We start from the raw sequence: 12010 nt of genomic DNA on the forward strand, positions 1-12010 counted from the left end.
CCTAGGAAATTAGACTATACCCTCACACAGGTGCCAAGTATATGAATAAAGATGTCATTAGCAGTGTCTGTAAAGGTAAAAAAAAAACAACTAGAAACAATGTCTGTGCCAGCTTTATATACTCAGAGTGTGAGGATCTCAAGCGGCCTTGAAAACTCAAAACTATTTTCATAATATTACTAAGAGATTATTTGCCTTTCATTCTTATTTCTCTCACAGTGTCTGCACTGATACTGCAACAGATTGAATGCAGAAGCATAAAAGAATCCTTTAAAAGAATTAAACCAGATATTAAAGAGATCTGTAAAAATGTAAAATGGTGACACCCTTCTCACTAAATTCTTGTTTTAGAAACAACTTTTAAAGTTTAGTTTTAAATTTTAATGTGGTAAGTATCGATAGATATTTTTTGTTTAAACCTAAAAGCTTTTAGAGAGCTTCAATTTTAGTATTATAAAGGTATCCTGAGGGAAAAAGTTGGAGAAATGCTACTCTATGCCACCAACACTGTACTGTGTGAATTCAGTATAAACAGTGGAATACTATGCTAGTTTTAGATGAGATAGATCTGTATATCCTGACACAAATTGATGCCCCAAATATACTGAGAAAAAGGAGGCCTGTACACTCAGGAAATGGGGGGACAATGGTAAAGAAGGGGAAATGCCACTCAAACATCACCAAGAAAACTACAGGTAAAGCTGTCATAGACTGATAGAAAAAGTGACAATAAAACAGTACAATTATGAGTATAAATAATTGGGTCATCACATCTTGGTTCCTCCTGTAAAATAAAATGTGAGAACTTTTCTAGCAACCTCTTGCAAACCCCCAACACACCCTATCAAAACGAAACAAACACCTCCAGGGACAGGGTGAAGGTGGTTAATACATGCAGAATGAAGTCTCATCTGAGAGGTGAAATCAGAAAACTCAAAACTAGTGCCTGTAATATGGATCCAGCCAGCAGACAGCCTGTTTGAGTCCTAGTTATAATGAACACTCATACACTAAATTCATGCAAATCTTCTAAAATGGAAAGATTTTACATTAAAAAAAAAAATACCACCTAGATTTCTGCCTGGGTGCAGGAAAAAAAGACCCCAGAACTATCCAATCAAAGAATCATTGCACCAAGACTTACGGTTAGAAAAAAATAATACCTCTTAGGGTTGCCTTTGAATATTAACTGAAAATTTATATTAAAGTGCCTACCCCAGTATTTAACACATAACCAGCACTCAATACTATTTTTTTTACAGCATGATAAGAATATCATTTCCCTGGCATCACTATACTCCTGAAAAGTAGGAAAGGCTAACCAACACAGGCTCGCTGGGCTGCTACTATATGGTATTTAGGAAATATTCCATGAGAACTGTTGAAATTTTTTAATCTTTTGTTACACAGCTTAATTTAGCTGGAAAATTCACTGGTTCAGAAGATATCAATTCCTTTCACTCCAGAAATGAAGTATTACAGTTTCTATAATTTTATGGTTCTATTTCCGATACCAACCAGTTGATCAGATTCAGGCAGTATGGGAATATCTGGTTTGGGGTTAAGAAACTTAGATCCTGACCTCAGTTCAGATTTGGTTAAACTTCAGAATGAAGAGCTTCCAGCTCTGTTGCTCTTAAGTAAGCAGTTCAGCCTCTAGGCTTTCCGAGTATACTGATATTATCAATGGTCAAAACTAAGGGCAAGAGCTTAGGTACTATGCTTCATTAGTAGGAAGAAAATACCTTCAAAATGAATTAATGCAAGTCCAAAATCTCACCTGGATAGGAGACTAGTGTATGCTTTAAACTCATGGCAGGTCTGTGGTTCCAGGTCCCTCTCTCCCAATTTTGTGGACCACAGATTACACATGGCATTGAAAAACCAAAATGAAGGCTCAGGGGGGAAAAAAAAAAAAAACAAAACTTGGTAGCATTATGTTAAAAGGTCCCACACCTGTGTCAAGCCTTCAGTACACTCCAACCCTATCAGTTATGCCCAATGTAGCCGATGGCCCTCAAACTTCCAAAAGTTATCACATGCAACAGGTGATAAATAAGGATTTGGTTATCCTAAGCCTATTAATTTTTCACAAAGTAGGTCTACACAAGAGAAAGAAAAAAGCACATTCAAACGAACTTTTCAAAGTGAAATATTTCTCCCAGTATTGACACTGGGTTCTTCTTGGTAGCTAAAACTGGAATGCTCACTATATGCAAGTTTATATGCTACTTACTGTTTTATAAGAACATAAAAAATGCTGATGCTACCTCTGTTCATTTCTCACCACAGCAGCCAAAACAAAACAAAACAGACTTTCCTGCCCAAAGTGTTGACCTCCTTTTCTATTTATAGTAGGCGTACAGGCAGACCTACCTACAACCAAGTTCTATCAAGAGGCAGAAGCATAGGACTCCAGTTTTTACCATTAGCTAGCAGTGCTAGCTTGAACAAAACATTTCCCCATGTCTCATTTCTTCATGCCTCAAATAACAGCGCAAATTAAATCTTTTTAACTCTGAATAGGCAAGTGAGAATTAAAAGTATTATGAAATGTAAAAAATACTTTATAAAACTTAAGGTAAAAACCAAATATAAGAACACTATTCTTGATGATTGGCAAGTAATCCAGAATAAAGAGTACAGATATGATTTTATGTTTAAAGACATCTTTCAGTGTGTGGAGAAATTCCAATTCCTTTGTCAATTCTAAAGTTGGCAGGTGGAGGTGGTAAAAATCATAATGGAGAAAAAAATAGAATGATTTGACCATAAAGTGAGAGAGCAAGTAATGGATGACATTATTACCCTCACTTCAGCAAGCTAACAGGTACACCATAAACTGGAAGAAGAAAAAACAATACCAAGTAATCTTTATTGGAAGATGGAAGTCTGCGCATACATGGCTATAAAGCCTGAGAAATGAGGTACTCTATCTTCATTTTTTAAAAAAAGATATGTCCCTACAACATATTTTGCCAGTAGGAACCTACTGAATAAGGATGCAATCCAGAAAATGGGCTCAGTAGTTTAGTGGGACATCTCTCCTCCAAGGCTAGGTGAGCTACAGATTTGCCAAGCCACTCAGCTCCAGTGGGGAAGGAAGGGCACACTTACTCACACAGATGTGCCCTGTAACAGGGAAGACACGAGCATTTCCACTCAGAAACTGCCTTCCCGATTTTCAGACAAGTGTATAAGGCCCTCTGACAAGACGAATGACGCACTTTATGGAATACCGGAAATAACTGTCCATTTGCTCATCACAACAAAAAGAAAATCCTCAATCATCCTGTAACAGAAAATGAGGGAAGCACACGATAATGGATAACCCAAGCCAGCAGCCAATACAAAAACTCCCACATGTGGCTTGGAGATAAACTATAATTTTAAATATCTTTAGACTAAAAATTGTTTTCATTCTCTTTGAAATAAAACTTGAGTCTAAGTATAAAGCAGCAAATGCAAGTAGACAATAATATGGGGGTTTAAAATACACTGTAAACAGTTAATGATGGTAGTTAAATAATTGATAATACTAGTTTCAAGTCACAGACTAGAAATCTTATTCAACCCCTGACACCTCTCCCCCACCTTAGTCTGAACACTGATCTTCCTTGCTTTTTAATCCAAGGTATGCGATCTTAGGTTATTTAGCTTCTCTGAGCTTCAGTTTCCCAATCTGTAAATATGGCTAATTAACAGTACCTACATCAGAGGATACAAGTGAAGAATCTCTGGCACACAGACACTCAATAAGTTTTGACTATTACTCCCATTTGGAGTTTTCCTGTTAGAAAAAAACATTGATCATCAAAATAAAGATTATTTACAAAGTATTTCACAAGCATCCTGGAATTTTCTAAGCCCACTCTTTGGGCACAGTCAATTTATTTCAGCTCTTTCCCTATTAGATAAAAATGGAAAAAACCCAGACTCCTATACTGTTGTGTTAGAAGAGTATGATTCCCTATGACAATGTGACCTAAGGACTTAATGCTTAAAAATACTTTAAACAAAGGACTCTGAAGTTATGTCTTATTTCAAATTATGAGATTTCAATGAACTCATCTTGAATCTATACATGCTTTCATCTTAAAAGAAGTTAACTGAACCTATAAAGCCTATACTTTCCAACTCACTAAGTAAAAAGTTTTCAAAAAAAGCAAAAACACAGAAGTTAGAGTAGCTGGTTGCTATGTGATAGTCGTGCACAAAAGCACACTAACACTTCACATTCAAACTTGTATTTTAAGAGGCAAATAATATAGGTTATGGGAAAACTATACCCAATGTATTCAAAACCCTTTAAATGCCTCCAAGAAAAACTAATTTTTCTCCAGTTTTAAGTTATTTTGGGGAGCCTTATAAAGTAACCTGCGGGCAATATACTCCAAATTACCATTTTTCTTTCAATTCCAATTGAAAAGCAATGTCCCTACAGTCTTCAACTGCCGAATGGTGAGCCTTATTTGTTTTCCATGGAACTGGAGTTCTGAGTAGGAAGTCCCATTCAAGTTTCTTGAAATGAGTTTGTAATAAATTCAGATACAGAACAACTACAATAATAATAAACTGAGACAGTTGACAGCTACCGTAAAATTATAGGCTATTGTTACAAGACAGGTTTTTCAAATTCAGAAGAAATAATCTGAAAAAAGTTTTACCTGATATGAACATTGTCTTTACGGGAAATTCACGGTGTGCCACCAGAGGAAGTGGCAATGCCTAAACAGAGTAAGTCTTTAGAAATGCGAAACACTTATCTTCAAATAACTTGGTCTTTGAACCTTGAGGGCTGTTTCAAAATACGTAAAGCATATGCACCACTAGGGCAGATTTGAAAGGTTTCCAAGGTATCTGCCAACTTCTCCCCACCTGCTAACTGAACCAAATTATGAATATCTATTTAAACAATCGAAAAGCTCAGATAAAATAATTCTAAACTTGCAGGACGTTTACACTGTGAATAGAGAAAATTCTGTATTTCTAACGGAAGAGAAAACTAACACTGGGGGAACACAAATCTATCTTCTCACGGCAAAGAAGTATTTTCTCTGCCGAGCGCAGAGTTGCCACTTTCATGAACCAGCGTTGCCAACCTGCGACAGGATCGGAAAGATGCAGCAGTAACATGTTTAAAAGAAGAAGAAAAAAAAAAGTAATTAAAAGAAGCACAACAAAATGTTCACGCTCCAAAAAGTGAAACAGCTGAGAACTTTCTTAGCTCCAAGAAAAGTTTCATGCCTGCTGCACAGATGGGTGGACTAAGGCAGGCGATCGGTTTAATTAGTCTCTCAAGGTCACGCTAGTGCAAAGAAACGGCACGCTCCGGGCTCCCGCTCCCGGGTCCCCGACCTCTCGGCGCTCCCGGGCGGAACAGCTGAAACGTGCCTGGCCCCGCTCGTGCCCGCAAGTGCGGCGGGGCGCTCAGAGGAACAACCACTCCGAGCGCTCTCCGGGCAGTTCCGGGAGGACAGGGGTGCGGGGGCCCGCCCTCCCAGCCCCAGCCGCCCCCTCCGTCTGCGGAGAGAGAGGACCGCTGGCCCCCCCAAAACCGGGGAGGCGGCCCAGGGGGGCGGGGGAGGCGAGGGTCCCGCCGCGAGGAGTCCACTCACCGTCGCTCTCGGCCCTGACAAGCAGGGACATGCCCTTCAGCCGCTCCACGTAGCCGGACGACACATGCCCGGTGCCCCGGTCGTCCCACTGCCTGTCCTCGTTGAGCGTGTAAACCTTCACCCGCCGCCGGGTGTCGGTCATCGTGCCGCCCGGGGGCCGGGGCAAAGGCCCCGCCGGAGTCGCCCGGGAAGGAGATCGGGGGCCGAGACGGGAGCACGCCCGCGAGCGGAGGGCTCCCCGGCCTCACTGCCGCCGCTGGCCGCCCCGGGGCCGCGCTGCCGCCCGCATGGCCCGTCGCCGGGCCCGAGCTCTGGCCCCCGCCTTGCCTCGCCTCCGGCTCCTCGGCGCTATTGTCCAGGCCCGGCGAGCCCGGCCGCCCCGAGGGGGGGCGCGCAGCGCTTCGCAGCCTCCCGCCCCGCCGCGCTAGGAACTCGAGGCGCCGGTCACTGCGCTGCTCCCGCCTCCGCCATGATCTCTGCGAAGCCGCTTCCCGCGCCGCCGCCGCCTCCTCAGGCCGCCGCCGCCATGTTTTCCTTCCTTATACCTGGCCCTGCCACCGCAGCCGCGAGCTGCCCTCCGCCCCCCTGCTTCAAATGTCCGAAGCCGACGGGCGCCTGGTCGTGCTGCAGCTGCTGCCACGGCGCGGGAGACTCCCAGAGCCCCTGGGCGCGCGAGCGCTCCTGCCTATGGGGAGTCTTTCTCCCGCCGCCGCCGCCGCCGCCTCTTCCGTCTTCCTCACGGAGCCAACGCCGCCGCCATCTTGGTTCGCCCTTCAATAGCGGCGCGCGGGGCCACCCAGGCAGCAGCTGCAGGGGCGGCCCGTTGGCTCCACCATTTAAAGAGACAGGAGCGAAGCCCTGAGCCTCGCAGCGGCGGAGGCCTCGGACGGAGACGAGAGGCGGGCGCGGGGTTGCCGAGGTGGCGGGAGCGCCGGGAGCGAAGGAGGCGGAACGCTGGTCGCGCCGGTGACGGACCGGGGCTCCCTCGCGCTGCCTGCACGCACCGTCGTGCGAGCGCGGGGCGGTGTGCACGTCCGTCGCGCCCTGTGTTCGTCATCAGCCCGGCTCGGGAGTCGAAAGGGGCGTGGAGCCCGCCTCCGGCCGCTGGGCCTCCCGGCCCGCCGGGCGCTTGGCTTCTCGGGCTTCGGGTCGGCCCGCCGCCGTCCCCGGAGGCTCGCTGTCCGGCCGCTGCTCCCTGCAGGCGCCGGGCGGCTTGGGCCTGGGGCTCCCCCACGGTGCGCCCGCCTCCGCGAGTGTCCTGTCCGAGCCGCCCCTGGGGCTGGACTGGGCACCCGGAGCGCGGAGGTCGGTGGCGCCGGCGCCTCGCAGACTCAGGCCTTTCTCCTCTGGGAAGGAATTGAAAAGTTTCCGGGGGAGACCACAGGTTTGGGCAGCGAGGTCAGCCGCAGGTGCTGGGAGCCGCCACGGGGCACGCACTGAGGTGCAAGTCTAGACACGCGGCCCGGTTTTCTTTTTCTTGGCGTGGGACCAAGCCCGGAGTGACAAGTCTAAAACGTCTCCTTCCGGTAGCTGCTACCTCTGTGCCTTTATCCTTTGTTGGAATTATTTTCTAGTTTTTCATGTTGCAAAAAGAACTTGAGGGGCTTACAGAAACAAGCAGGGAACTGTATAAGCAGGATGAGTAAGTTTCAGCGTTCGGTGTTGAACACTGGTAATCTTTGCAAAGGAATGGCCTTCTCATTCCTGTCATACGGATGCTAGCCACCATTGGGGTTGGGGGGGAGGGTTACTGTTTGTTGGGCTGTCTAGGTCATTGCTGGCCACTGGAAAAAAATGTGAGCGGCACGTCATTTTGCATTTTATGGTAGCCACCTTAAAAAGTTTGTCTTAGCGGCTGAAATTTGTTTTTGCATTGTATTTTGTTGTGTTAAGAAACAAGTGTTGCCTGCCATTCCAGTTCTGTAAGATTCTAGCCATTAGCCACTGCTGTGGCCCACAGAGGGGAATTCAGGAAAGAGAAAAACAGGAAGCATTCTGTGCTTTGGATACACTGGTCCCTAGAAAAGTAAGATACGTATCTAAGGAAAAATTTTAATGACCTCCAGATTCTAACATCTTCCCGAACATAGAAAAGTACTAAAATCGTTAACTTGAGGTGTCCGTTCTTTGTGATAAGCATTAATCTTTCCGTGCTTGACTATGAATGTTTTTCCCAGTAAAAAAGTTTTATGTATTCCTGGCTCCTCCCTTATCTCTATGGAGCAGTTCCTCAGAGCTACCTGAGAGGCCGTTTCCTGGACTATAGCCCTCAGTAAGGTCCCTGAATAGAACTTAACTCACAATTTTTACATTGTGTATTTTTATTTCAGTTGACAGTTTCATGCAGTATCTTCTTCAATATAAAATTAATGAGATACTTTGAGTTGCTTTTTTTTCATACTAAGTTCAAAACGTGATGTGTATTTTACCTTTAGTGTAAATTTCTATTTGGATGCTGAATTTTCATTGGAAATACCTGGTCCGTATTTAAATTTCACTAAATTTACAGTTGAAAAAGTAGATTCACACATTAAAGTTATTTCAGGTATACTTTTTTTTCCAAAAATAAATCAAGTATCATTTTTTAAATTTAAAATCTAGTTAAAGCTAAGTAAGGTTTAAAATTCAGTTCTTTAGTCCCACCAGCCACATTTACAGGGCTTAGTACTGAAACCGAACTGGACGCTATGGGGCTCCTGGGCACAGAAACCTTTCTGTGTCCCCGTTCCTTGTTTGTAGGGAACAGACCCCAGCCTCCATGACCTTCCCTGAGTTCCAAAAGGCAGATTCAAACAGTTGGTAACCAGGGAAGGGAGGGGATACAAAGACAAGGGAAGAACAGCCAAGAAACAATAGTGCAGCCAAGGGGCAGGGTCCTGGTTCCTCAAGGGATACACAATATATTTAAGCTCTTTACAGAACTAAAACCCCGAGCAAATGGAATATGTCAGGATTCTTCATTCCAGAGAAGACCACCTGAGGACAGATTAAAGGAACCAGAGAAGCTCCTCAAGAGATTACCTGAGACCAGATTAAAGGAGTGCAGGCCCTGCACACACCTTAATCTTGTCAGCAATCCCACCCTTGAACAATTTCTATAAAACTCCTCACCGATCCTCCCAGGTCAGGACACAGTTTTCGAGGGCAGGAGCCTACTGTGTTCCCTTTTGCCTTGCAAAACAATAAAGCTATTCTTTTCTACTTCACCCAAAACTCTGTCTCCAAGATTCAATTTGGCAGCAGTGCACAGAGGCCAAGTTTTCAGTATCAACACCCACATGTGGCTACTGGCTACCATTTTGGCAGGTTCAGGTTCTTAATATTATCAGGAATCTCACCAAACCTGCAGTGTACAGTCTTTTGAGTTATACCCATCTATTCAGACAGAGGCCTTGACAGAATGACCAGGGCTAGGGGGCTTCCCAGTGTGTGGGACTATCAGTTTTAAAGTCAGAAGTTGGAACCTTCCTTCCCTACCACGTCGAGTATTCAGTACAAGGCAGCTTGCAAAGAACAGCCTAAGACTTTCATCATTTGCAGGCAAAACTGGAAAATTATAAAAACAGCAATTGTTTTTTCTGAAAAGTAAAATGCAATAATTTCAATCATATGGGCATGACAGTAATTTTGTTTACTTTTGACACAGACATCATCAGATTTATTCACATGTTATTACTTATTTGATCCTCAAACCAAACATGAAGTAATTTGTGGGAAAAAAAAACTATATAACATCTTTTTAAGGTAAATTAAACAGCAGGATTTATTAAATGGAAAAAAGATTTAAAATTATATATACAACTAATAGTAATGATTATGTTTAAATGAACTTTTTAATATAATCTTAAATAATATTTGAGTTGTGTTAGGGTTCTACCAGAGAAATAACCAGTAGGATACATCTACAGAGAGAAAGAGATTTCAAGGAATTCGTTTATATGGTAGTGGGATCTTGCTAGGCAAGTCTGGAGGTACCTACAGCAGGTCAGCACCAGGCTGGAAACTCTTGGGCAGAGCCTGACTCTGCAATCCACAGAATTTCTTCCTCTGGGAAACCTCAGTTTTGGTCTCAAGGCCTTCCACAGATTGGATGAGGCTAACCCAGATTACCGAGGATAATCTCTTTTACTTAAAGTCAACTCTGTTGTAGATGATAATCGTTCTACAAAATAGCCTCACAGCAACACCTAGATTAGTATTTGAATAACTGGGTAGTATAGCCTAGCCAAACTGACACAAAACTAACCATCATACTAATAAATAAATACCTTAATTTATAATCACTTAATCTTATGCTATGCATAAATGGTGGTACAATATAAGAAAATTCCTAATGGAAGCTTGCAAGTCACAAAAGCTTGAGATACATTTTCATAGTGGTCAAGGTTGTGGGTGTTGGATCGTGAGTCTGGGTCCTGCCTCTTAGCTATGTGCTATTTGTAAGTTTCTAAACCTCTTTACCTCAGTTTCCTTGCCTGTAAAACAGGAGTAATAATAACTCCTAAGGTTGTTGTAGGGATTAAATTGAATAAGATACTGACTCTGTGCTCTAAATATAAAGCTTTTCCCCTGAACCTTTGTACCTTCACCTACATACATAACATAAACATAAAATATGCAGTGGAGTCTATTCATTACACAATATTTATACCTACTCTATATTACTTACCTTTATCCATGTTGCAGTCATTATTTCTATAGTGTTACCTGCTCTAAACTAAAAACCCTGGAAAGAACAGGGACAAGGATGCTGGATTATGTACTGCTCAACTCCAGAATATTCCACCCCCATGTTAGGCCATGAAGATAATGGTGCCTATATGGGGGGAAGGGCATGGCACCAATGTTGGAATTGTTGAACCCTAATTGTGGTCCAGCCAATAAATTGGTGATCTAGGATAAGACGCTTAACCTCCTTTGGCCTCAGTTTTCTAATTCCCATGAGATGATCTTCAAGGATACTTCCAGCTTTCAGATTCCATAAGTGTGGAGCAATGATGGTAAGAATAATAGAAATTATTAAAATTTCCATAAAGGCCATAAAGAATATATATATGTATAATATATATATGTTTTCCACACAGCAGCATACTACTCAGCCACAAAAAAGAATGAAATAATGTCATTTGCAGCAACATGGATGGACCTAGAGGTTATCATATTAAATGAAGTGAGAAAGAGAAAGACAAATACCATATGATATTTATATGTGTAACCTAAAATATGACACAAATGAACTTATCTTTGAATCAGAAACCAGCTCAGAGATATAGAGAACAGACTTGTATTCGACAAGGGGAAGGGGTGGGGAGGGATGATTGGGAGTTTGGGATTAGCAGATGCAAACTGTTATGTATAGAATGGATAAACAACAAAGTCCTACTGTATAGCACAGGGAACTAAATTCAATATCCTGTAATAAACCATAATGGAAAGGAATATGAAAAAATATATATATGTATAACTGAATCAGTTTGCTGTACAGTAGAAATTAATACAATATTGTAAATCAACTATACGTCAATAAAATTTTAAAAAAATTCTCCCCATAAAGGCAGATGCCCATATGACCATACATAAGCATTTTCATGACATTCATGAGCATTTTATTACATAGCATCATGTAATATAAACGTGAAAAATAATCAGAAAAAACTCAGCAGAAAAATATTCCATCAATCATCCATTTTTTTCTGAACTATTTTCATGTTACATAAATATTTAATTTGCTATGCAGTACTTGTGAAAAAAATGTTAGTTTCTCTTATCCTACCCTTAACATAATGTTTTCATGAACAAATCAGAAAATGAAGGTAATTTTAGATAAAAGCTGTAGCAACAACAGACTTTGACCAGCTGAGAACTCACTACCACCCACAATTCATTTCTTTAAATATAAAAACTACCCCACAAAATGCTGACTAGCAACTCTTCATGGGTTAACAATAAGCAAAACAAGTGGTAAATTTCTTTATAAAGAATAAGTTAAATTGAAAGCAAATTCCCTAAGTCTGTCATTCAATTAGCATGCTTGGGGATCATTTAAGATACTTCTAGGGAATGGAAATCACAATTGGAATTACTATGATTTGTTCTCTGTTCTTTTCATTGTACAGGTTTCTATTCACCTCCCCTCCCTTCCACCAAAAAATCTTGAAAAGAAAGAGGAAGGTAGTTTGTCCTCTCTCTTGAAAAGCTTTTTGTTTTTTTTAAATTAATTAATTAATTAATTAATTTAATTGGCTGTGTTGGGTCTTCGTTGCTGCACACGGGCTTTCTCTAGTTGCAGTGAGGAGGGGCCACTCTTCATTGTGGTGTGAAGACTTCTCACTGCGGTGGCCCTTCCTGTTGCAGAGCACGGGCTCTAGGCGCACAGGCTTCAGTAGTTGTGG

General features: G+C 42.5%; 1 protein-coding gene and 1 long non-coding RNA gene across 10 annotated transcripts in view; one reads left to right on the plus strand and one right to left on the minus strand.

Annotated features, from left to right (window-relative positions):
- PPP4R3A (protein phosphatase 4 regulatory subunit 3A) overlaps nucleotides 1–6584 on the minus strand; it is a 39666-nt gene extending 33082 nt beyond the window's left edge. The window contains exons 1-4 of one of the 9 annotated variants that reach the window (XM_057733640.1): nucleotides 5619–5745; nucleotides 4668–5102; nucleotides 3709–3790; nucleotides 3122–3292 (exon numbers count right to left, since the gene is read on the minus strand). Coding sequence is in view for 4 of the 9 variants with exons in the window: in XM_057733633.1 (XP_057589616.1) it covers nucleotides 5619–5760 (142 nt within the window). In the remaining 5 variants the exon portion in view is untranslated. Of the gene's footprint in view, nucleotides 1–3117; nucleotides 3293–3708; nucleotides 3791–4402; nucleotides 4609–4667; nucleotides 5103–5618 lie in introns of those variants that run through there. The other 8 variants (XM_057733636.1, XM_057733637.1, XM_057733638.1 and 5 more) reach the window with 8 other exon arrangements.
- LOC130852546 (uncharacterized) overlaps nucleotides 1–12010 on the plus strand; it is a 115122-nt gene that overhangs the window by 78947 nt on the left and 24165 nt on the right. The gene's annotated exons all lie outside the window — the stretch shown is intronic.

Source organism: Hippopotamus amphibius, chromosome 4, assembly GCF_030028045.1.
Source record: "Hippopotamus amphibius kiboko isolate mHipAmp2 chromosome 4, mHipAmp2.hap2, whole genome shotgun sequence".
NCBI lineage: Eukaryota > Metazoa > Chordata > Mammalia > Artiodactyla > Hippopotamidae > Hippopotamus > Hippopotamus amphibius.